The sequence below is a fragment of the Ptiloglossa arizonensis genome, chromosome 4, assembly GCF_051014685.1.
Source record: "Ptiloglossa arizonensis isolate GNS036 chromosome 4, iyPtiAriz1_principal, whole genome shotgun sequence".
Taxonomy (NCBI): domain Eukaryota; kingdom Metazoa; phylum Arthropoda; class Insecta; order Hymenoptera; family Colletidae; genus Ptiloglossa; species Ptiloglossa arizonensis.
In genome coordinates, this window is record NC_135051.1 from 28,527,862 (window position 1) to 28,554,495 (window position 26,634).

The window sequence follows — 26,634 nt, forward strand, 5'->3', positions numbered from 1 at the left end:
GACCAATAGTTTCGAACGATGTCAATAGCGCGATTGGTTGAACGTGATTCGAACGTTTCTAGTGGAGAAAGCGATGGAGCAATGACGAACGGTAAAGATTTGGAAAGTGGCGCGATCTAGGATATTCGTGCGGATTCGTGTCCGATCGGCAATCTTCGGCCGACGATTGCCGAGCGCACATTACTATTTTCAGGCACACAAGGCACCTCTTGACGGGTTTTCAATAAGTGAAGAGGGCGGCGGTGCGAGGGACCTGCTTTTTTTCTTTTTTCATTGAAATTTTACGTGCAATAGATGCCGAAATTGTAGTGACCTGTGAGTGCGCGCGTGATAAAACATACAATGTTGGAAGACGTATCGGTGGGGCTTAAGGCCTGACGGTTTGTCGGTCGTTCCGGCAAAAATGAAAGAAGCTCGTCGGTCCGAGCAGCTGATGGCGGCCGAGTGCTGTTCGAGCCTCTGTGTCGTCTCTCATCGCGGCGTTTAAGTGAGTGTGTGCGTTTGGCTGCGCGTACAAAGTGTGGCTATCGCGTGCAGTGGAAAAAAGATCATTCCCTCTGAAAGATAAATTTCGCGCGGCGTGTGATCGCTTCCTAGTTGAGCTACCAACTATTTCGTAACGGTGCTTCTTCTTTTGCTACTCTCGGTACTCGACACGCTGGCAGACACGACACGGTAAGCTTGTATCGCAGCCGTTTCATAGTGTCCGCCGCCGTGAATCGAATATTTATAATCGAAGAATCGAACGGTAAAGGATCACCAGTCCTAGGTGTTTCAGGTAACGCGTAATCCACATACGACGATCGAGAAGAGACACGGTGCCGCTTCTCTGTGTTGCACGGTGTAGGTGGGAGATTCAACGTACAACGACAGGGCGTGTGTTCCCGTGTGACAACGCCTAACAAACGATCGCGCCCCTTATCTTGCGGCTAATAGTAAACGAGCCGGCGATTTCTTTACGAATTTCAATCGAACTGGGAACTTGATGGATTTCGTTGGTTGACAAGAAGCCACCCACGATTAGCACGTTGCTCCGTTACGCGGAAAAATATCGTGCTATGCATGCAAGACCATCAATTTTCACCCCTTTCTTTCTCAGAAACGTCTAAATAGTAGGTTATCGTGTCTAGATACACAACACGTGCAGTTTCGTAATTCGTGCAGTGTCGCTTTGTTCTTTGTGAGTGTAGTGAGTTTATCCTCGTCAACGCGGAATGCGGCCTCCTTGGGGTGGACGCAGTCCTCTTTAGTTGCGTCCCCCATTGGAAAACCACAATCGAGGAACGAACGTACCTCCAGCGTTCCATTTCCCTCCAGCTTTCATAGTGCCTCTGTTAATACCAACATGTCGTCAGGGACTTTTGTGGACCGGATAGATCCCTTTGCCAAGAGATCTCTGAAGAAGAAATCCAAGAAGTCGCAGGGCTCGTCCCGTTATCGTAACTCCCAAGACATTGAGCTTCAACAGTTACCACAGCTCAAAGGTTAGTTGCGATCATTAAGATACATTTCTTTTCCTGCGAGCTTGTCGCGTTTACATTTATACAAGATCGAAAACCTTAGGGAATACCTATACTATACTCTTAAGTAGAAGCAATATTACCTGTTACACGTATCGTGCTACATACGAATTTAAGGACAGGAGATATCGCTATAAATATACCTCAGAAAATCATTAATTCCTCCCTAGTTTTTCAATCGATACCTAACAAAGTGATATAGTTTGCAGATTTTGCGCGGTTTATTTATCTTTGTTTAAAGTATTACAATGGTTATATTCAAATAATAAATTGTACGCTAGAATGAATTTGTCGAGTCAAAATTAATTTAATTTGTCTATATTGCTACAAAATTAAGCCTATCTCGACCAATATTAAGATACGAGAAAATAAAGCTTATATATGTTCTCTTTGGTAGCATCGAATGTTGATGCGTTTTTCATTTTCAGAGAAAACATATAAGGTACATTATTTACCGTGTACTTGGCAATTGTGATTATTATATTATTATTTTACTAAGTTAATCTATATTTTGTCTTTACTCGTGGCAAATACAGTACAAACATTCTTGAAGTTGCACGACAATTGGCAATGTATCTGTAATTTTAGTATTGAGCAATCATAATGTACAAATGGAATAGAATTACACTCGAGAGATAAACAAAGTTACTAGCCGGTACATTAAGGATTTCCTTTTAATCTGGTTTGTACGTTATTCTTGGTGTTTCTCTTAATCGAGTCATGGAATAATTGTACGTTACGCGATTGCAAGGTACTTTGCTTTTGTACATTAAAATGGTCTAACGATTTTTGGTTATAGTTAACCGATAAATATATATTATTATATTTACACTGATTGGAGATGATTTCGAAAATTGACGAAACAATGGAAATTTTCATTTTAATATCTGGGGCTTAATGTTAAATAGGATATATAAATTTTGTTGGTCCGATATCATTTTCATGAATGATAAATTGGATTTCTCGATACATTGATACGCGAAGTTATCGAAGCTAACCTCAAAATTGTCGGGGAGAACCATGATCACTTCGAATAGAAAAATTATCTCCATATTTAACAGATACGGATTCAACAGATTGGCAATAAAAATTAACGGACAGTTGGATTCACTGACTAATTTAAGGGGTAAATTTCGATTCTGTGAATACATGTTAAACGTAGACTGTATTGACGTAAATTCTGAAAATCGATGAGTAGCAGCAAGCAGAGGTCAGTTCACGTTACTCGACCGATTTTTCTACTATATAAGCGTGGAATAGAATCGATGGCAATGTTATATGCGGGTTGAGAAAAAAAGTTGAATTTTCTGTAGACGCCTGTCTGAAAAAATACCATTGTAAAAGACGAGTTACTCATGTATACAGCATGGGTATTTGTACGACATTATAGAATTTGAAAATTGGAATCTAAATTTTATCGTTTGCAAATTTCTGTCGTGCCAAGTGCGTGTCACCTTGCGTCATATATTTTTATCGTTCGGATTCTGTTTTGTCGATTCGTAAATCTTTTACGACGATAGATAACAGCGGTTAAATGCATAATCAGATTAACAGCGAATTTTGATTCCGCTCTTGTTGATCAGGCCGTTCCCTTGCTGTTCGTCCTTCGAATCACTCTTACATAACCCGAACAATCTTATTACCTTTTGCAGTTAAACGTTGCGTTCAGAAGAAATTGTTGATTTATAATAAGAACCATTACTTGTATCATCGAGGTCATGATTCCGAAATAAAAGAAATTGCTTTCATTTAATGAAACGCGTAATAAAATTCATGGAATCGAGTTGGAACTCGATTGCGTACTTGGAATTACGCGACTTCCTTGCGCATTTTCAATATCTTTTTTTTTCCGTGTGCGTCGAAAATAAGGACTCGTGGAAAAAAAGACTTTTACTCCATCTTACCGATTTAATTGTTGAAGAGGGAGCGCCTCGTTTTACGTTATACCACTTCCTTTAAAGTCCCCTGCGGATATAAAATCCAACTAATGCGTATGTATATAATGTATATCGATGCTTGGTCGAATATTGAATTTTGTTTATTAGATTCGGTTTGTTTGTTAAATTATTCCCGTTGAAATGACGAGGAAAGAATGGAGATTGTACGGTGAAAAGGAGAGGTCAACCTTCGGTGGGTTCTCGATGCGAGACCAGTCCAGACTGGAAGAGCTCACACTATTTTCGTGTGAAGGTACTTGAAAACAGTATGTAGTGACCCATAAACTCGTGGCACGTTCCAACGACGAGCGGTTATGCGAAATACAGGCATCCACCTTGCAGTAGGCAGTGTCGTTCACCTCTGCCAATAAACGGCAGTAGTCCTTAGCGTCCCTCTTTCTCTTTCACTCGTTTGTCTTCTCACTGCCTCCTTCGTCTCTTTCCTTCGTCTTTTGCAGTTGATTCTATCTCTCCTGCAGTAGTTTCTCTGTCGTCTCTTGTGCACTGGCTCATACATAACCTCTACGCACGTGTTTTCCGCTCGAGCAGTATGCACGCGCGTTTGCGTATCGACACGCGATGACACGCGTTTCACGAGCCAAATGGTTTTCGGTTTAGAGCTTGGATAACCTGATCACGTAGCAAAATGCGCATAATATCGATAATTTCGATACATCGTTAGCAGTAATTTTCAATCTTTCATAGAGAAAGGTAGGTGGATAACGGATTGTTAAAAATACAAATTAAGGATCAGAGTTTCCTTCGCGTTTCCTTCGCGTTTCAAAGAACATGTTGTATTTGTTTATACATCATTAGCTACAATTTTTGTCATATATTATATTTAATCGTAGAACGTGTCGAAAATATTTGTTCGGAAGCAATATTGGCAAATCATCCTGTACAGTCGGCTACGTTTAGTAATTGAAAATTAGACACCTCGCGGCAAAGATCCGCTACTAGATGGTGAATCGTAATAGTTTGGATAGTAGCGTCGCGCCCATCTAGCTAAGCCGAATTTCGTGGGCGATTTATGTACTGCATAGAGCCCATGGCGTAAGACCATGAAAACGGGGAAACGTGTTTCGGACCGGTTAGACATTCGAGAGCACTCGAGTAACAAATTTTCCAAGAGACGGCAGCATCCTACGGGGAGTTGCATTACGTTAACCGTGTACATTGATAAGCGTTGAGAAAGTACAGCCAATTGCTAGCAATAAGCAAAAATTATTCGTTGTTCCGTAGGTATATGAAACGTTACAAAACGGTCAGTAGGTATACTAGATTTCTGTCGACGACGATTGTTCGAAGACTGGCAAATATTATTGTTAAATCGCGCTCGAGTTTCGTAGTTGGATAATAATACGAGCAAGTCTCGTTTTCCGTTCCCGGAAAGATCGGGGACGATACGCGTTTCGTCGCTCTCGAGCAGCCAACTTACGAATAAGCTTATTTAGAGACACGTAGGTGTGCGGCCGGTATCTGGCTACGTTTCGCGATGCTCGCGACTCGCCACTGGATTACAGGTTCCATCGTAAAAATCGGATGTTTTTTTCAAATGTAATAATACAAATAGATTTAATGGAATTGAAATTGGATTTTAGTGGGGATGGGGAGGGGTAGTTTAAAATAGTGCAAGACATTGTATTCCTCGCAATATGGTATTCGATAAATACGAATCGTTGGAATGTTAGGTATATCGATCGTGTGTTCGCGGTAAAGACGTATCGTAGAAGCGACGAGTTTATTGTTAAAACGTAACGTCTTATTCGGGGAGAATTTGGACCATTGGGCCGTGGAACGGTACTACATCGAAAGAGAATTTTCTCTTGTTTAATTGATTAATGATTAATGAAAATCCAGGTGTTCCGGCATCGCGGTATTACGTGGCAGTGAATATTTTCAACGCTTTGATTTTCATAAAATTTTACAGGAAGATATCATCCGTATAAAATCGAAGTTGTCGAAGAGTTATCGGTAGAATAATACACGCATTGTATTTCTCTAAAACGTCGTAATTTCCTTGTAATTCAAAGAATCGAGAAAGCGAGGTTATCCTGTGGAATCGTATTTCTGATTTCTGTTTCGAAGTATCGATTTTGCGTAATTAAAAATCACACTGTGCGTCTCTCGTTTACATTGGTGTATCGATAAATAGCATTGAAATTTTACTATTCGATTCGCGAATAGTAAAATGGACGATCGATTTATTTATCGATTTCCGCTTAACTTTTCGCTTGTTTGCAATAATATTCCAGCTGGTGCAGCAGTTGCATCTCGTTAAATTTGAGGTCGAAACGATACTTACGAACGATGAAATTCCTAGAGGAATTCGATTCGAGAAATTCAGCAATCGACAACCGACAACCGACAGATTGTAAGTAGAGGAACGCGGAGGCGTGGTTCCGGTCACGATACACGTTTCTATCGGGGTATTTGATGATTTGCGCTGTATCGTCGTTGTTAAGACACCGCTGTACGATCACGGTAATCGTCTGCCAACAGATAAGAGAGCGCAGATTTATCGTCGCACGCGTACACACCGTCCATACACGACAATTTGTTGTACCGGTAGCGCTTTTTCCTCGCGATTTAGACGTCCTCGCGTCTCGTGTCTCACGTCTCGCGTCTCGCGTTTGTTGCGTATCATCGGCTCGGCTAGCTATTTTTCCGTGATAATTCGATTTTGATTGTTTCCGAAATAAAAGATTTCTCTTGAAATCTTTTTAAACTCGCCGATACGTCCAGAGTATAGCATTCTTATCGTTAGGTCCTCTAGGAAAGGAATCGGAGTTTAAGTAGGGAACACGCGCGCAAGTTGTCCGACGAATTCCTGTCGCGGTGCACGTGTGCCCTCGAGCGGCGGTGAATCGCCATTGGCGAACGTTTTTCCACTTGTCGCGCATGAAATTGGACCAATTTCGTACACTTCCGGCTTCCTGGGGGGTTCTCACGCGTCGCGTCGCGTCGCGTCGCGTCGCGTCGCATCGCGACCCTCTGTCATTCGGGTCGGCTTCGCGGGTTTTTCTTTAATCGAAGTAAAATTTGCTTCGTTTCCCGAATATATCCGAGTATATTGAGTATTATCCCTGATTATATTTGACTTTGAACCAGCGATGATCGGGAGTAATTTGAGATTGTGCCAGACGTAACGGTAACGCGCGACTTTTTGTAGATTTATATTTCGCGGAACTCGACGGCGCGTGCTGCACATTGTATAGCAAGAAATTTTTTAACGAAATTGCTCTTCTTGTCGCGGAGAGTCTCAAGTCTCGAGTAACCTGTAACTTTCGCAATAAAATACTCGCCTCTTTGTAATTATTCGTCGATGAGCGATTCGTACATAGACCCACTCGCCTGGCCCGATTCAGATGGCGTCCCAAGGACACGTGGTTTCTCGAAGCCGGTATAGAAATCCACTCGCGATGCATTAACATCATTACGCGAAACGGAACGAAATGTATCGAGCTTCAAAGAGATAAAAGGTCGCGTACGTGCGTGCGTGCGTGCGTGCGTACGTAGTAGCGGTAAAGCTATTTCAACGATATTATTATAACGTAAATCGCGTTTTCGGATTTTACTTGGAAGGATTTTTCTCGAAACTCATCAATTGGTCGATACACTCGCGGTAAAGAAGATTTAAATTTAATTTCTTTACGGTATGTGTATTTCTCAACTCGTGAATCGATTCTCCGATGAAAAAATCGCCATCATCGTAGGATGCAAATAAGTGTAAGGATCGTTCGTAACGAGCGTGAAAGTTTTCGGCGAACTAAACGCGAAGCATGGTTTCTATGTTTTCATGGTTGCGCGTGATTCGATGTCCTCGAGCGACCGATTCAGTGACTACCACCCAACCGTAGACGCACGGGTACGCGATTCGCCTCTAATTGACGGCGCCATTGATCGTCGCGGTCACTGTCAAGATCATCGTGCCGTAGAAGGACGATAGCGCAGTTTTCCGGGCGACGAGAGTGGGCGAGCGGCCGCAGCCGCGGCGCCGCGTGTTGCACCGTGAACGTTATTTCATTCACGACATCGTTAGCTCTGAGTTAACACGGATTTCATTTGCCGTATTCTTTTCGAATCCTTCTCCGTTTCTTTCGTCTTTTATTTGTCTTCTCGAGAAGTATCCCAGCAACAGTTGGAGTTTTCGATCGACTTCGATCCTTTAATCGTTTACGCGCGCCGGTCTTCCTTCGATCATTTTTTCTCCAAATTGCCTTTCCCGTTTGCTACGGACGTGTTTAATATTTAGATCCGTTTGGTTTTCTTAACTATTGTTCGTAATTGCCGAAGAGTAAAAGAGAAAAATGAAAGAAACGCGGTTGGGCGGGGGCCGATAAACGGAAGTAAACACGATCGGTTTGGATCGAGTGTACGCGAGGAAGGTATCTCGTCTCGAAGACTCGTATCAATAATTATGTTAATAGAACGCTGCGAGTGATTTTTCGATCGCAAAGAAACCCTTCCAGGCGATCGGACGTATGACGTTTATATCGGTGACATTAACGCGAATCGTTACGACAGCGCTATTCGTTGAATCGTATCGTACCTTTTCGTACCGCACCGCACCGCACCGATTTACCGATCCACCGGCTTTACGTTCCGAAATTCCTTCCTTCGGACACGTTGATCGACGAAAAGTTGATTTTTGGAGATGTTCTTCAAGGGATTGCATTTGACCGAGTAAGCCGTTTAAGTGGAACAAGAGCCGAACGGCTATCGCAATTACCGCGTTAAAGCGTCGAGCCTCGAAACCAGAACTTGCCGAGATACATTCGACGACGTACCGCGGTGCGATGGGTGAATACCAACCGCCCCACGGGGGTTGTCGATCTCGATTTTGATCGTCGACTCGGTTGAAAAGCGGCGGAGCTAGAACCGTTAGAAACGATTCATCCGCCGAACACTGTTCGCTCGTCGGGACGATCCGTTTTCTCCTTAACGAAAGATTGGATTCTGTCCAAGCGTATCAGCCGAGCATCACGGTCAATGGGAGTAGACCACGGGGTCAAGGATCTCCTACTCGATGATAATCGTGAAACGCCTATAGTCGTTTGTAGTCATCGATCGACGAAAAAATGATGTTTCGTGCCAACGAAACGGTCTTCTTCCGAAATCACGCGCACAGCGTAATAGTAGTAGCGGTAGTAGTAGCAAGTTACCGCGGGTCGGAACAGATTTCTGCCTCGCAGAGATACCGTCCGAGTTGTTCGAGCCAACGGTCCGTTTCTTTCATCGATAGATGAAACTGTTCAACTCGTGTTTCGATTAGACGAAACACGTCGTTCGGAATGCGCGGTATATCCACCAAGGTTGCGGATACGTTAACCCGTGTCCTAGCTCCTATTCTATAAAAATCTACCTCCTCCTCCTCCTACGGAGTAGAAGTTTGTGTACCTACAGCCTGGACTGTTCGTCCGTGCTGTAGTAAACGAGAGAATCGACTCGAAAGACCTCCCGTCGGTTGCCCCGTTAAAACCGATTCTTCCCCCTCTCGCTAACTTGGTCGATGGTTCGATGCTCAGAGTTCGCGCATAGCACTCGATACCAGCAGCGATGGGATCGAGAGCAGCCGCACGAATCGTTGTTCTTACGAGTACTGCTTCATCGACCGACCGAACTTTAGGCGCGGCTAAATTATTCGTAAGCGATGGCAATGGGAAATATTATTAACGGAAAGCTGAAAGAAGAAAACGTGTTTACGCTTCGACGCGGCCGTCTCAACCCGAATTCGATCGTAGATACTACGATGGAAGGAAGATGTTGGGCGAATCGATCATCGAGGACCGTTGAACTTTAGTAGCTGTTGTCAAGTTTGAGAAGCGATAATACGGATAAACGGGCACTGTTTGTTATCTGGTTGCAAAATCGAGGATCATTGTGACAAGAAAGTATAGACCGGTTGGCATGTCTGCCTCTGCCTCTGCCTCTGTATCCGTCACTATCGACACCTGGAAATTTCGTCGATGCGGTTAACACGTTCTTATTACTCTTCGCGACGGTAATTGACGTTCCATTGTAATAGAATTTATTTCAAACTTTCAAGCAGTCTCTGCGTTAACGCGTTAACGCGTTAACGCGTTTAAGGGGACTTTTTGTAAACATTGGTGCGTACTCGTTCGGTCCGATCGTGATTTATTTTCCGATACATCTCATACGTGTATCGAGTAATCGAGTACTAACTCGTACGATTTGGACTGCATACAAGCGGAACCAAAGAACCATGCGTACGTATTAAGATATCGTATTTAGAGAAGGGAGAGAACGATCGTAGTCCTTTGTTGCTCGAAGAGTTTTTCCGAATGCAGACATCCGAATATAGTAGAAAATATCTATCGACGAACCAAGATCGATCTTTTGGGAAGTGAATTGTCGGAGCGAAATTATTTGTATCGGTTGGACTTTTCTATCGGCTCGAAGCTAGCGGAAAATTTGTCATTCGGCGATGGAAACGATATCGGTTGCGTTACATTTGTTGCGCACACCTGTCCGGTGGTACAATCGTGTTTGTAATTATAAAAGTAAAAAATTGAATCTCTCGTTCCGAATCGATCGAATCGATCGATTAATATTCCTGAACCACCGATCGGATTGGGTGAAATTAATAACCCGCGTCGAGGAATCGACGGGCCAAGAGTCACGCAAGAGAGCTCGTTAGCGCGAAACGAGGTGAGTTGCGATATTGTCGTGCCAACAATTATCGAGCGAGTACGGTGACAGTGTCGGTGTGGTGTCGGCTTTCGGTAGAATTGTTCAATCGTTGCATCGAAGATTTACGTGGCACGTTTACGGCCACGGACGATGGCCAATTGTCCTTGAAAGAGAACCGGTGGGGTTGGAGGGGCGGTCCAAGGGTGCGAATCTTAACCTTTCGAGTACCACCACGGCGGGGACAATAAAGGTGTTGCGTTTCTTGAAACGCGAATGCTACCATTCTAACGCTATCGTTAATCGTCCATTTAATCGAACAAAGACACACAGTTCATCGCGGATCAACGCAATGTATTGCACGTACTAGCGAATCCTTTTTCGATGTCCATTTGCGTTATATCTATATAAAATAATAGCAGCATACGAATATGTTTTTTGTTTTTCTCTAAGAAATTATGAAATTTGGGGTAGACAATGATTTAATAGAGTGTTATCTACGGTCTCGTTGCACGTGTTCCTTTCATCGTACTCGTTGCATGTCAGGTTCTCGCTCTCGTTCTCGTTCTCGTTCTCGTTCTCGTTCTCGTTCTCGCTCTCGCTCTCGCTCTCGGAGTCCGCGGTCGCGACCAGGGCTCGTTAATTCTCGTCGTTAACTTTGTCGTTGCTTTCCTAAGTGAAGAAGGTCAGGTGTTCCCTCCTCTCTGTGGCAGCTTTCGAGAAAGAGGGAGGAGCGACTCTAACTCGTTTCCCACACAAAAGCGACGAGCGTGTTTCGACGCGTTTTTCTTTACCTCTTTCGTCTCGTGCTATTGTTTATTACCGGCTCTTACCGTGCAACGGTCTAATCCAGATACAAATGGTTGTACCTGTATACGAATATTTTTCGGTTTCTTATCCAAGTAGGGCCGTTTCTTATTTAGGTCGATTCGTTCCCGCTTCGGAAAGAGAAAGTCGGTAGATCGCGGCTACCCACCAACCGATACTCGTCTTCTTCTCGGTGAGCGTTTTGGTTGGTGCGCTTTCTTTCGAAGCGGGACCGAGCTATCGTCCGCGGGTGTACCTGCTTTTGAACATTCTAAACCGCAAAACGAAATAAAAACATTGTTCACGGAGGTCGTACACCGCACAAACGAGGGAGAGAGAAAGAGGAAAATGGAATAACCGTGCTCGCTCGTGCGATAAAATCGATAGGTAAACCGCGATCCGACCGGGAGGGTCGAATCGCGGAATCGAGCCACAAGCGTGTGGTGAACGCGGAGAGCGCATCGATGACATCATCGGAACATCGACCTTCTCGCGCGCGATCTCGGAGACGGTCGTCTCGCGTTACGTCGTCTCGTTCTGTTAATGAGGATTACGTAATAGCACGCGTGGACTTTGTCCTCCACATTCCCGCGCATTGGAATCGGTGTAAAGCTGTTTCGGTGACGCGATCGATAGATTAAATTCTTTAAGACGACACCTTGACGGAGAGAAACGCGTAAAGTATTCCCGAGCGTCGGTGAACCCAATATATATAGCTTCCTTGTAATCTCGACGATCGGTATTACCGAATCTGGGATGTTGTTTTCGTTTCGATGAATTCGTTCGTTGTTAAAGTTGCGAAAGTTTAACAATTGAAAAATCCGGTGGTAATCTGGTTCGTCGAGTATGTCGTTCAATACCCACTCAAGCTTTTCCTAAACTTCCAATGCAGAGCGATCCGATAACTACAAACCACCTTAAATGTATCCGAATCGTTCGAACATCGAAACGAGTAACACAGCTCTGTTCTTCGTGACTTTCCCGAGAGCGGACGAAAGAAAGGGACACTGTTCCGTTACGCGTTTTCGGATTTCAAAAGGTATCGCGTGCGTGCGTAGGTACGGTAGATAGGTAGATAGGTAGGTAGGTAGGTAGGTAGATAGATAGGTAGGTAGGTAGGTAGGTAGGTACCGAGAAAGATGGCAAAATCGCGAGTAAGGGAATACGGCTAGAAGAAGCGGAAAACTGGAGAGTGAGCGGGGCGAGGTGAAAGGGCAAGAGGAGAGAAAGAGGAAGAACCACCGGGACAACCGACGAACCCCCAGAGAAGCGGCGGTAGTGGGAGTATTGATCCGGAATGCTGGCGAACGCTCCTGCCTGGAACGCTCTCTGCTATTCCTTTACCTTCTCTTCTGTTCCCTCTGTCTCTCGTACGTGCGTGCATCGTATCGTTCCGATTCATCGTACGCTAGCTACCTTCTTCTCCGAGATTTCGCCCATCCCCCTACCCTCGTTCCAACAGCCAAACCTTAACCAAACCACGAATCACTCGTTTGTCCTTTCGCTCGTCCTCGATTTCAGACCTATGATCATCCTCCGTCTCGGCTCGTGTTTTGCGCCTCTTTCTTTACACTCTCCGGAGCCCTCTATCTTCTTCCTCGAGAAATATCAAAGAACGATGCGACACGGATTCTACTTGTTCTCTTTTCGACCGATCTTCGAAGCACGTTTTCGCTCTGTTTTTCGTTCGAAAGTGTCGACGAGATTTTCGAAAGCGAACGAAACTATGGCTATACTTTCTCCTCGACGCGATCTCGATCGACTACGCGCAAGCAAGCAAGCAAGCACGTTTGTTTATTAACTTTCGTTTTCGGGTAAGGTAATTTCAACGAGAATAACAACCGCGCGGTAATAATAGCCGTATTCGAAATTAGTCCGCAAGTCCACGTGTTAATAGAAACACGTAACGTCGCTTCGAGAACAATAAATCGAACAAGAAGAAAGGTTTAAAGGCTACCGTAAAAGTTCCGATAATTGGTGCACGAATCCAGTGGTTCTAAAATCTACAATATTTTGTAACGCAACGTAACTTAATCTGCTTCGAAACGTTTCCGTTAGAGGATGCTCGGTTCCGATTTGTAACGCCGCCAGTGCCTTCTCCTATAATCTATATCGATCGTTGGATCCGATAAATGAATAGTCTCGGAGAATTGTCTGTTGTTTTCTCCTTATCGCGCGTGTTACAACCGAACCGATCAACACGACCGGTGTAACTACGTAAAAAGGTAACCGATGGGCGTGCAACACGATGATTGAAAATTACACCGCTTCTGGGAAAACGTGGCACCGTGCGCTCGACGACAACAGGATCCCATTGGATCTCGGATATCGTCACGATCCAGTTAACGAGGTTCGAACCAGTTCCCGTTCGATCGTTTATCGACAAAGCGAAGACTCCTCGCGATCAACGGTATCGCGACGATAAATATCGAGCAAAGCGTACGCGTCGCTCGATGCTCTTTCGTTCTTCGTTTCGAGATCCTTCGGTCGCATCGAAGAATCGTGCGACTGGTGAATACTATACGTAGTCGTAAAACGCGACGCGTTCGCGACCTTGCAACGTTGTACGTACTACGTGCCGGCAAGAGTACGTGAAAGTACCGGTCTCGTTATGAATGAAATTATAAATACGTTCATGCTAGATGATCGTGCACGTAACTCCGGTACGACCAACTGAGCGCGTAATTCTATTTTTGGAATCCTTCGCGACGACCGATTCTCGTTCCTCGACCTTCCTGCCTTTCCACGCCTCTTTCACCGAGTCGAATAACAGAGTCGATCCTCCTCGGATCGTTCTGCGAAAATGACGATCGATGTCGTGCACCTTTCGTCCTTGAATTCTTTCAAATATCGTATACATTCGAATTTCAAATAGAATAGAAAATTATCCATACCGCGTGGAGTAATTAAACGGAACTTGACACCGAGATAGCTCTGATCGATCCGATGATGTAAATACGATCGAATCCTCCAACAACGGGCAATAAAATCGCACTTCCGACATGCGACGCCACGCCGTGCGCCGCATGCCGCATGCCGTATGCCGTGTGTCGTGTGTCGTGTGTCGTGTGTCGTATGCCGTATGCCGTATGCCGCATGCCGTAGCCAATGTGGCGCTGCTAATATTCTAATTATGTTTTGGGCGAACCGCAAACACTCGTTTCGGGCACGGTGTCAATTCTCGTACCGTGAATGTCGTCGTTCGAGTATGACGTTCGATCGCGACAACCGATCACTACCCATACGTATGTAGTAGACATAGTATTCTTCCGCTTCTGGCGCGGCGCGTGCCCCATTTTGGCACACGCGTCTCTGGTTATCCTTCGTAAACGAATCATCCCGCGCCGCGGACCTGTTCGCGCGTGGGATTTACCCGAGCCGGCATCTCTGGAGAAGTACGTAACGGCAATTTTACGTATCTACGTATACGACCGTTTACGACTACGCGATAAATTTACTTCGAAAGAACGAGTTGCAAGGAAGAAGCCCTCCATTTTGGAGGAAATCGATCGACTGAAATTCCTTTTGCGAAAAACTACTTAAATTGAACGCGAGATCGATCTCTGCCCCAAAGTGATATTTTCCGACGAATTTACGTTCGATTGATACCAATTCGATGGCAAACCGATCCGTATCGCGGTATTTACACGGTGAAGAATATCGTTGTAACTGCGTTCAACCGACAACAAAACGTGGACACTGTTATAGATCGATGTGACAAACTTCGCAAAGCAACGAAAACCAACAAATATCGCGCAATTGTGTACAGCTTGGAAGACGAGACGTGTATACACGTGCGTACGACGATAACTATGGACAAATACCTACGTACACGTATCGTACAATATATCGGAATTAATTGACTACGTGCTACGACGATACGGTATGGCTGTGTTTACGGCAAAAAAAGCCGTACAACGAGCAAAATATGAATACGCGTATTTGCAAAATTAATATCAATTGTAAAAAGAAACAAGTTTGTCGCATCTACGTAAGTATAATAATTGTTCCTCTCGAGAGCTATTACTCGATACAAAATGTAGACGAATTGTTTCTATCGTTTCTACAAATCTAACGAGATTGCGATTCGTTGAAAATGTAATTTCGGCAGGTACCTTTTCGAGCTCGAGACGGAAAAATGTATGCAGTTTCGATATTAAAATATACATTACGCGTAGTACGGTATTGCCGCCGCAGCAAGTAGTAAGGATAATACGATTAACGATATCAACGGTGCGTACGTAATAATCGCAACGATATCTATGATAAAAGATTTTTCCAACGAACTGTACAATAGCACGGAACATGCAACCTTCTCTGTTTCGGAAGTTTATTATTTCAGAGAAAGATAGAGTATAACGGGAGATGCGCGCGCTTGACGATATAGCGGAGGGGGCAGGAGGAGGAGGTGGAGGAGGAGGAGGAGGAGGAGGAGGAGGAGGAGGAGGAGGAGGAGGAGGAGGAGGAGGTTGACGGCTTCGCGTAATTCGATAAATTCATTGAGGCCGCGGCGCAGCCTCGCAGAAAGCAAAGTTACTTCGGAACACGGTAGTCTATTCCCCGAGGATAATTATTATGCGCCGGCGATGTTTCGATAAAGTGAATCCAATTTAATCGGCGATCCAAGTTTTCGAACAGAGTTCTTCCGCATATTTTAACTCATCGTCGCCGTCTCAACTGTGGAATACCTCTAGAGAAGTTTGTTATTTCTTAATTACGATGAAAATGTCGGCCAGTGGAATGACGTTCAGTGAGGCCGAAAATAAATGAAGCGACATAATCCTGGTCGCGGATGAAAATACACGAAATTATCGAGGTTGTCCGCTCGCGCGAAGAAAACAACGATTGCTGACTGCAACTCGTTGACCGACCCGAAAATAAACCAAACAAATTCGTCCGGCGAGCCCGTCGCCCAATTTTTTTACCACCGTAATGCCGTGAATTAAATCTCATCGACCGTGAAAATATTTGAGAACAAGGCGAGCAATACTTTTCAATATTCGTGATATCTTATCCTTCTGATCGATTCGACGAATAATTCTTTACGTTTGTTCGCTTTTCTTCTATGTATGGTACGTACCGTGCTGCAAACATCAACCGCGTTTCACTACTACCAATGATACTCGAGCAATCGCAAGGTCGCATAGTTAGACACATGGGTATGTTTCGCACTGTAATTCTACCGAGCCAAGAATCATTTGTACGTCTCGTTCGTTAACCGCTCCAGATCGCTCTATTTTGTTCCATTCGGTGGAACACAGAGACACGCATCGTTCACACGCTGTGGCCGTGACTTTTCAAGTCGACGAAGCGCATAAAAACAGCCGACTATCGCGATCGTATCGACCCCCAAAGTTTTCTTAAACTACACATCCATCTGTCCCCTTACGAGATGTCGTTGACCGGATATCTATCTCTCCGTCGGTATTTTAATTACACTCGCGCGCGCATTCGGACGTTTTTTCACCACTCGCAGCTACGATTTCGAACAAACGCGAAACATCGCGAAGCTTTTAACGTTGCGTATCGACCTATGTATCCGTTAGGTTGTTCGGAAAGTCATTTCGTTTTCTTTTCTTTTCTTTTCTTTTCTTTTCTTTTCTTTTCTTTTCTTTTCTTTTCTTTTCTTTTCTTTTCTTTTCTTTTCTTTTCTTTTCTTTTCTTTTCTTTTCTACCCAATACGCCATGTACACGTGTATTTCGGTTAATATTGAAACGAATCGGATCTCCGTGTATTCTTGTACAAAGAGAGCAACCTATTCGTCATTTTTACCGGCCACTTTAACGTCCTTCCAGCGTCGCGATTGGAAATAATAAAAATCAATGCGTCGAAACTTCGTTGACCCGTCCCGTGGACGTATCGGATGGATCCTCTGCTCTTGCGCGCATCAAAGTGCAATTACGTAAATCCATTCGCTCGTGTGGCGAGTACCGCGTAACCGTCAATGTAATCGAAAATGGGAGGATATAATTACAATAGATTCTCGATTATAATAGCGCTTGGCTTGAAAAAGAAGAATTCACCGTGAAATTCAAGACTCTGAGCTTCAAAGAGATACGGATAACGCACTCGTATCGATGCGGTGATCACTAATGCGTACCAAATATGTACAAACTTTCAATTGTTAACAATATAATGAAAAATATCAAAAATCTCGTTACGGGTCAGTGTTTACGCATCGGTACGCGTTCGTTCGTGATATCCAAGTAGCGAAAAACAATTTTCTACCGACTCCGATCCCGATTTTCGATCCTCGAGCGAGAAATCACCGTAATCGGGATCTTCGAACGATCGATTTTTCCATTCAAGATCGTACACATCGATCGCCGCACGGATTTTCCGCCTGTCCTCTTGCTCCGATTTTCTTTCCCGCCTTTGCATTCTATTACACGTGTTTTTCCCTTCTCCGCCAAAGTATCTACACCTTTTACCTTTTACCTTTTACCTTTTACCTTTTACCTTTTACCTTTTACCGTCTACCGTCTTTCGATCTTTCCAATGTTTCTCCTCAAAGTGCCCATTAATTCCGTTCTATCTAGATTCTAATCCGAACGATTTTCAATCAAGTACCCGGTGCAATCGTCATCGAACGGAGAGAAACTGCAGCGCGAGTAATGTATCGCGTTTTACGCGTTTTATAATCGGTTTGCTGTTCCGAAACGCCTACCGATTTTAAGAAAAACCACTTTTCCTGCGAGTGTCTTTATTTTCAATTGTTTCGCAACGATTATGTTTTCGAATGTTTGTCTTAACCTAACCTCTCGCATGGATGTAAACGTGCGAGGTGGAACACGTCGCGAAGAATCGAAAGATTGAATTTAAACGATGTTGATCATTTATACGTTACAAACGTTGTTTGCGTTCCATCCGTGAGATGGTCTACGAACGTGTCGATACTTTTTTGATTTTCTTGCACCAATTCTTACACCATTTTTATCGCACAATTGTCGTTAATTACCACGTAAATTACCGATATCGACGTATAATTTAATATTATACACACGTGAAACCCGGTACCTTGTCCATTTGCTCCAAGATCTCCATTCCACTCCCGAATATGTAAACTGCGATAAATCTGTACACACATTTACCGACACAGTAAATAGATAAAATTGCGGGACAGCGAGATGTCTCTTCTCTACGATTGTGTAAAATTGCCGACGTAATGGGTCATATTGCCGAACTGTTCTTCACCACTTCTACCAAATGGACGTATTGTAATATAAACTACTTTTTACTCGGCAAAGCGTACGTGTCGCTTAATATAGCGTGTGCGTATGCATTCAATAAGAAACGTACCAATCGACCAACTTTACGTCTTCAATAACGGCGCGTCAAATTAATAGATTTACCAATTAACAAAGTTAATACGGATACGGATACGGATACGGATACGGATACGGATACGGATTACGGGTTACGGGTTACGGGTTACGGATTCTACGCCGTAACGAACGGTTGTAAAGCGTCACCATTGCGCGGAAGTTCGAGCTTTAACGAGCAAACAGAAACGTTGGTGTAACGTCACGACCTTCCGCGTGAATTATCTTATCCGATACCGCAATCTTACGATTCGAAAGCTCGTAAGAACGTATTTACAGGTCAGCCGAAGATACCGATCGTCGAACTCTGATTAGCGATTCGACGTGTATACCGTTCCCTGTCACGTTGCCGCAAACTCGGCACCATGGATATCGCCACCGAGATTGCCTTCGTGCGAAAGCTGTCCTTCTAAGAAACGGTGAGGAGATCGTTCTGTGGCAACCCGGCAGGGAATACTGTATCTGCCAGATCTCTATCGTCTTAACTCGATCGCACGGTTCGGCCGAAGAATCAAAATGTACATACGTAACGACGGTAAAAAATTTACTAGAAATTTTAATCTCCTGTGTTAACATCGTATAAATTAATAACGAAAAATATATCGATTTTGTTGTTTCGGTCGTTTTCTCAAGTTCAACGCATTCGTGCGCGATGTTTCGAACATACGGTCGTTTATCCGTTGGTCTCGTCTTCGATTTACAAGTTCAACGGTTACAATTTATAGTAGCGCTGTAGGTGTTTCGAACAACTGTAAAAGATCAACGGTCTTCGAAATGTTGAAAAATCCTTCGAGATACGTTTAAATATCACCAAGTACGACAATATATCCATGTTTCGGCAAAATCCGAAATGTGACGGAATTAATTTCACTTTCTTGACGAATACCATTTTCTTCGCATTTTTATCGAAGAGTTCAAGCGAATCAGGAAACGAATGGAGATGCGAATTTGATATTCACCATCTTGCAAATCGATACGTTATCGACAAAAAGAGATCGAACCCGGGAAATGGTAGAGCGGGCTCTGACGGATCGAGAAAAAGGAGGGAGTCTTGTTCTGCCTTCCGTTTTCCGCTTCTTCACCGCTCGTCCCGCCCCAACCACCGTCCTTTTCTAACCAATGAGAAAGCGATCACCCCCTAAAGTAGACACGGTAATAGAACCGCCGCGTAATTTATACCGTGACAGTTATTTTCTCGCGAACAATTCCCAACAAAATGTTGCGAGGAAATCTCGCCTTTCGATAAATAATTTTTCCAATCTCAATGTAGGTAATTGTTCGACAAACCCGAAATCTTCGATCGATATCATTTTGCTCGTGCGAAAAATGCGATTTCTCTTATTATAAGCTTCTATCGCGCTACTCGAAATATTTGATTTCTCTTTGTCTAATGAAACATATCGACAATATTCGATGCGTAGCGATACAGCTCTCTTTGAAATGAAAAGAAATATTTCAAAATGGAATGCATTTTTATGCACTTATTACGAGATGTTTTAACGATACAGTAATTCTGTGGAAGAAGATGGAGGTAAAAGTGTATTGTACGACTCTGCTATCACTGACTAATTGTAAGTATCGATTTTGACAAATTCTGTTACATTTCACTTGCGAAGCTTCAAACGCGATTGACACGAAACGATATTTTTCGATTAGCAAACATTAATACTTCAAATGGAATCGATGATCGATCGCGCTTTTACATACACGTAAAGTAAATGCGTCGCTGTCGCGTGAATCGTGTCGAAGACGTGTCAATGTCTGCAATCATTTTCTTCATGGCTCGGAAATCCTATGCTATTTCTCGTGGTTCTACGCGACAGCCACACTTAATGTACAATAAATTGAAAAACCAACTTGAATCGGTTGAATCGAATAGCTAGGAAGTTCAATTAATGTCGCCAATTGAACGTGTTCTTTGAGACACGATGCGCACCGCGATCTTAAGCTCATCAAATATCGGAGATAATTACTTGAAACGTGAATAAACGTTTGTAAAAAAGAAACCCCAATGACTATAAGGATAGTGTTAAAGAGTGGAATATTCGATTAAGCTTAGAATTTACAATATTCTAAACACGCTTGATGTATGTTTCTCATCGTTTTTACAAGGTAAAAAGAATTGCGACGTAATAACGATATCTGGAACGGTAATTTTCCACAATATCGAAAGAAAATCGAAAAAGCGAATAATTCTTGGAAAAAAAAAAAAAAAAAAAAGAAAAGAAAAAGAAAAAAGTGTACCCGTTAAGTACGGTGCTGCCAATGATCGACATGGACACTTTACGGCACGCACGTGCCATTTAGTACCATAACCTCATCCGACATAACCTCAAATAGGATATTGCATATGTTCTACTGGCACGAATATCGAATAATTAATATGTCCGTATATATGCATATCTATCTATTTACAAGACTATACTCTTATCTTTGTAACGTATCGAACAAACGTCGATGTGTCCATTTTTATTTTATTCAGGAAATTAAACAAAGCAACGCTTGAAATTAATTTAATTATATAAACCAAATTGAAATCGACTATCATTATTTAACTCGACTTGTTCTTAGATGATCCTACACTATCTCTACTCGTTGTATTGTATTTGATCATATGACACGAATACTTCGATAAATGCACTGATAAATCGATACACGTTTTTCAATATAAACGGTATCGATATATCATAAAAACTCGGAAAAATAATTCTTACATTTTAACGACCAAAAAAATGTAACTATTTACACACGCACGCGTGTACATACATATGTACGTACGTGCATACATGCATACGTATAGTCCAATACGTATGAAATTTACACGTGTCGCTATGTAAATACCTTGCTTGTTGTCTCAAGATAACTAACGATGCATTTAATATGCTTCGTAAGCTAGATATATTTAAAAATACTATTGTGCAAATTCAATTTATAAAATGGGAATAAAATTCCATGTAAGCAAAAAGCATAACCTTTGCCGATCAATCGTAATTAAATTTTAAATTGATATCTTGAGGTATATTGCTTCGTAGCACGTCACGTACATGTCACTGATGAATCCAAGTTAATACATGTCCAATGAAAAACACCAAGAATCGTTCGATCGATATTTAGCCTTCAAAAACAGAAATAGAAAGACACGATCGTATTCCGGCCCCATTATCGATCACGTCGATCGGTTTGATAATTGTTTGGTAGGAGGTCTCGGTATCGATGTCTCGATTTCTATCTGGCCTTGACGTTTGAAGCTCGATCCTAACGATACCGTATCTCAGTTCATAGATGAATCCAAAATAACTCTTTGCAACTTGCTAATCTCACTGTACTGCGATTGACGCACTCTTTAAGTAACATTAATATTATGAACAATGGAATTGTATTTACCAAAATGATTACGGAAATGATTCTTAAATCGGCGATAGTAGTTTCATACGATTGCGTACAAAATGTATAAAAAGACGACTACTAATTGCTAACGATTATAATGAATATACATACATATACGTGCACATAATTCGCTTGCTGTATTAAAAGGAATGCTTGTGTATTTTATGTAGGTGTAAAATTTATTCGAATTACTATAGAACGAGTTACGTTGAATTAATACGAGATTATTGATATGTTGCAGATGCCACGTCGTTGGAACAAGAAGATTTATTTATTAGGAAACTTCGACAATGCTGTGTGACCTTCGATTTTATGGATCCAACAGCAGATCTTAAAGACAAAGAAATTAAACGTAGTACGCTCAATGAACTGGTTGAATACATCACAGGTGGACGAGGTGTTCTTACCGAACCTGTCTATCCAGAGATTATTAAGATGGTAGGTGTATTGTAAAATTAATACTCGCACCTTTAACTTTGCAATGAAATATTTTCAATGTAACAATATATTTCTTGAAGATTTCCGCAAATTTGTTTCGCACATTACCACCCAGCGAAAATCCGGATTTTGATCCAGAGGAGGATGACCCGACACTGGAGGCGAGCTGGCCCCACCTTCAGCTAGTTTATGAATTCTTTCTACGTTTTCTTGAATCTTCAGATTTCCAACCTACAATTGGCAAAAGAGTCATTGACCAAAAATTTGTTTTACAGGTACAAATTATAGCCTCAACGTATAGTATTACATATTTCTGTATAATATTTACCAAAATTATATTTATTTATTTTTATAGTTATTGGAGTTATTCGATTCGGAGGATCCTAGGGAAAGAGATTTGCTGAAAACTGTTTTACATCGTATTTATGGGAAGTTCCTTGGCCTTAGAGCCTTCATACGCAAACAAATCAACAACATTTTTTTGAGGTATTACATTTCATAATTATATATATTATATATTAGATAGATAGATTATATTATAGATAGATAGATAAATAGGAGTAAATCTTTTCCCAAACTGTTTGCTATTATTACAGGTTTGTATACGAAACGGAGCATTTTAACGGAGTCAGTGAACTTCTTGAAATTCTGGGTAGCATTATCAATGGATTTGCTCTTCCTTTAAAAACCGAGCATAAGCAATTCTTGGTTAAGGTAAAAAATATTCTTCGTATAAAGATGTATAATTTCTAACAATTGATTCAATCTGTGATTTATTGCTTGTCGATCTGTAGGTGCTGCTACCGCTACATAAGGTAAAGTGCTTATCACTATATCATGCACAATTAGCTTATTGCGTGGTACAGTTTATTGAAAAAGACGCGACTCTAACGGAACCAGTTATACGAGGCCTTCTTAAATTCTGGCCTAAAACATGTAGCCAGAAGGAGGTAATGTTCCTTGGTGAAATTGAAGAAATTTTGGATGTTATAGAACCTAGCCAATTTGTTAAAATACAAGAACCTCTGTTCAGGCAAATAGCACGTTGTGTATCTTCACCACACTTTCAGGTACTTAAAATACAAATCTAACATTACTCCTAGTAAAATAATTACTCCTCAAAACATACAACATTGGTTTATCCTTGTAACAATTTTTGTTACAGGTAGCCGAAAGAGCACTGTACTTTTGGAATAATGAATATATAATGTCTCTCATCGAAGAAAATAATCATGTAATAATGGGAATTATGTTCGCGGCATTGTATAGAATTAGTAAGGAACATTGGAATCAGACGATCATAGCTCTTGTTTATAACGTTCTTAAAACATTCATGGAAATGAATAGCAAGCTCTTTGATGAACTAACTGCCAGCTATAAGTCTGAAAGACAAAAGTAAGTAATATTTCGCTTTAGAAGAAAAACAAATTCAATAAGGTGATCATGTTTTTCTCATGATGAAACGAAATAAACTACGAATTCTACAGAAATATTTTATTATATTAGAGAAAAGAAGAGAGAAAAGGAAAGGGACGAACTGTGGAAAAAACTGAATGAATTGGAGGTAGAACGACGTAATGCTTTAACAGCTACATCGAACACTCCAGTTCCTGTCACTACCGCACCTGCGACACGAGCCCGCCCCTGAGCTGGTGAGTGACCATAATTGAAAATAATTCTGGTCATACTTATTTTCGCACTAGCAAATTTCTTCCTTTGTGCTTAATCCTTTCGACGTAAAGGGTAACTGTGGTCACTCCGCGATAAAATAATCGAATATTACTTGTATATTCGCAAGTATACAATAAAAAAAATTAATTGTACCAAAATATCCGATGGCTTTTGACGACCGAGAAGTGCAAAATAACAAGTACATATAAACATTTTTACATCCTTGAAAAGATTTAGATAATTACACAGTACTGAATAATAACTATACCGCATCGAGAGGGTTAAGTACAATAAGATTGCAAAATGTTTTCAGGGTATATTGTAAGTAAGTTATAAATATCATAATCACTTTTAATTGCAGGTGGAAGTACACTACCACGCTGCCCGATCATTAGTTCTTAGTTTACGTCGATTGCCCATACACTACGTGCAAAAATTACTGTTGTTAGTGAAGCAAAGTGTCTCACAATGGCATTCTTGGCGTAATGTAATTCCTTTTATTAGTTATGTCTGTCGAGCAAAACACAGAAGAAGAAAAAATGGACAAAGGAAGCAGTAATCACAATTTTATTCTTCACGATGATTGACGAGTTCTAATATTTTTATTGTGTACATTAATTTCCACTTTTCTTTTTTCCTTTTTCTTTGACAGCAATGATTTAAGTTGTATAATGTACTCAGTGTCAGCACATAGTACGAAGATGTTAGTCCCTTCTTAACTAAGGTTTAGCTGTGCTCGGTAGGAGGAGATGATTATGGTGTAAATTCAAATAGTTGAAGTGTATCGTTATAACATTAAGTTTTGCATGTGACATTCGCTTCGGTTATTAAATGGTTAATGTTCTCTAATGACTGACCCATCTTACTCTGATTGTCACCTCCAACAGAGCCAGCGGGGACGTTGTTTGAAATGTATCATATATTCGTATTAATAATAATGATAACTATAACAAAACATAATAAAATTAGGTGTGTAAATATATATATATATATATATATATATATATATATATATATATATATATATATGTATACGTATATGTATATGTATATGTATATGTATACGTATACGTATATGCATACGTACATATATATGTACATAGCATGTGCATATATATGTACACACATACACCACATCGCGCATACGATATAGATATCGCACTGTGTGTGTGTGTGTGTGTGTGTGTGTGTGTGTGTGTGTGTGTGTGTGCGTGCGTGCGTGCGTGCGTGCCGGCGTGAGAGAGAGAGAGAGAGAGAGGAGCGTGCATGTATGTACGCATGTGTGTATGTATGCATTGGGCGTGTGCATGTATGTATGTGGGTAGGTAGGTAGGTAGGTAGGTAGGTAGGTATGTTTGTACGTATGTATGTAAGTATGTATGTAAGTATGTATGCACGTATGTATGCAGGTATGAATGCGCGCGCGCGCGTGTGTGTGTGTGTGTGTATGTATGTATGTATGTATGTATGTATGTATGTATGTATGTATGTATGTATGTATGTATATACACACACATAAAATACATTATATTACAAAAATATAGTAATATTGATGATACAAGTCACACATACACGAATACACCAAACTGTGGTACACACGTGTAACGTACAGACCGCTGTGCTATAAATATTAACATTATGCCGACTGCATGGCCGCAACAAATGGAATAAATTTTTTCAAAGAAGAACAGAGCCGTGACGATATGCGACGAGCATATCAAAAATAATATTGGATAATAAGGTTCGATTCATTGAAACAAAAACGTAAAAAATATATGTTGTTTTTTAAATAAAAAAAAAAATAAAAAATAAATAAAAGAAGCGAGAGGCAAGTATACAATAAAAAAAATTAATTGTACCAAAATATCCATTGCTTATAAATATAATAAATAATAGAGATACAATGCATAAGATTTATTCGGAGCTGTGCTCCCACAGGCCACCGCAAAGACGTGGGATCGTTTTTAAAGTTTCTTACCATTGCATAATAATAATAATAAACAATAGTAGCTCTTAATAAATAGATGGTTAACAAATGAGTGACTGCTTGCTCATATTTTCATGAAGTAACCGAGAGACATCCAACATATTTGTTGTATCTTAGTTTTCCATCCTTTGTTTTGCGTCAAATGTTTTACCTCATATCTCGTAGTACACTTTGTTTACATTGTACACTGTTTATCTCCACTTCATGAAAATTAGTTCAAAAATAAATTAAAGTATATAATTATTGTAAATGCTGTAATGTGACGCGAGAAGAACAACATAGATAAAATCATAAGAGTTCTATACGCATAAATAGACACTTTATTAAATGAACGTCTAATTTATTTCTACTCTCTAATTCTTCTTAAACGCATTGCTTACTGAAGCATCAGCGACACCGTCAGATTACTTGTTATTTGTTATGGCCTATTTTCTTTTAGATTTGCAAATATCCTTCTCCCCCATTTTTACACAGATAGAGCATTTTAATAATTATTACGTTTTGGGCTAACTTAACTTTAGTGCAGTTTCTACTCTACTACAGTAAGGAATTTTAATAACATATATTAGTATTTTTTTATATTGTGACAACTGCATTTGTACGTCATCATGATTACCAGAATTGGATACAACACATTGCTAACAAGTACTTCCATAATTTGTGGGAAATGAAATATAATCAAAAGATTCAAACAATAGAAATCCTACAGATACAAACGCGAGCTACACTGTGATAGTCTATCGTATCTTATTGTTAAAACCCAACTGTTAGCGGTTATTATATCAGTTTCTCTTTTCTTTGTGCACATTACAATTGAGCAACATCAATTTACTTACGATTAATCCCAATTATAGTGACGTATGATTTCATTGTATATATAGATTTAATAGATATATACTCCAGATACTCGTAT

The 26,634-nt window shown here is 41.2% G+C and overlaps 1 protein-coding gene across 2 annotated transcripts; it reads left to right on the plus strand.

Annotated features, from left to right (window-relative positions):
* The first annotated feature begins 171 nt into the window (after positions 1-171).
* Positions 172-24,702, plus strand: Wdb (serine/threonine-protein phosphatase regulatory subunit widerborst). Of its 2 annotated transcripts, none has more exons than XM_076309056.1 (9): positions 172-487; positions 21,867-22,063; positions 22,144-22,338; positions 22,419-22,549; positions 22,660-22,777; positions 22,858-23,133; positions 23,229-23,458; positions 23,570-23,715; positions 24,096-24,702. In XM_076309056.1, exons 2-8 carry the CDS (start codon positions 21,938-21,940, stop codon positions 23,709-23,711), a joined length of 1,218 nt encoding a protein of 405 aa, XP_076165171.1. In that variant the 5' UTR covers positions 172-487; positions 21,867-21,937; the 3' UTR covers positions 23,712-23,715; positions 24,096-24,702. The 2 variants fall into 2 exon arrangements, with proteins under 2 accessions (XP_076165171.1, XP_076165172.1); XM_076309057.1 differs by lacking the exon at positions 172-487 and adding an exon at positions 1,028-1,484.
* Positions 24,703-26,634: the final 1,932 nt, after the last annotated feature.

What these genes read in the sequence shown, in the direction of transcription:
- Wdb (XM_076309057.1), top strand. Translation starts at nt 1,346, where the DNA reads ATGTCGTCAGGGACTTTTGTGGACCGGATAGATCCCTTTGCCAAGAGA. An exon ending in ATCAACAACATTTTTTTGAG is followed by an intron (nt 22,550 to 22,659) that starts GTATTACATTTC and finishes CTATTATTACAG; the next exon opens with GTTTGTATACGAAACGGAGC. An exon ending in TATCTTCACCACACTTTCAG is followed by an intron (nt 23,134 to 23,228) that starts GTACTTAAAATA and finishes TTTTTGTTACAG; the next exon opens with GTAGCCGAAAGAGCACTGTA.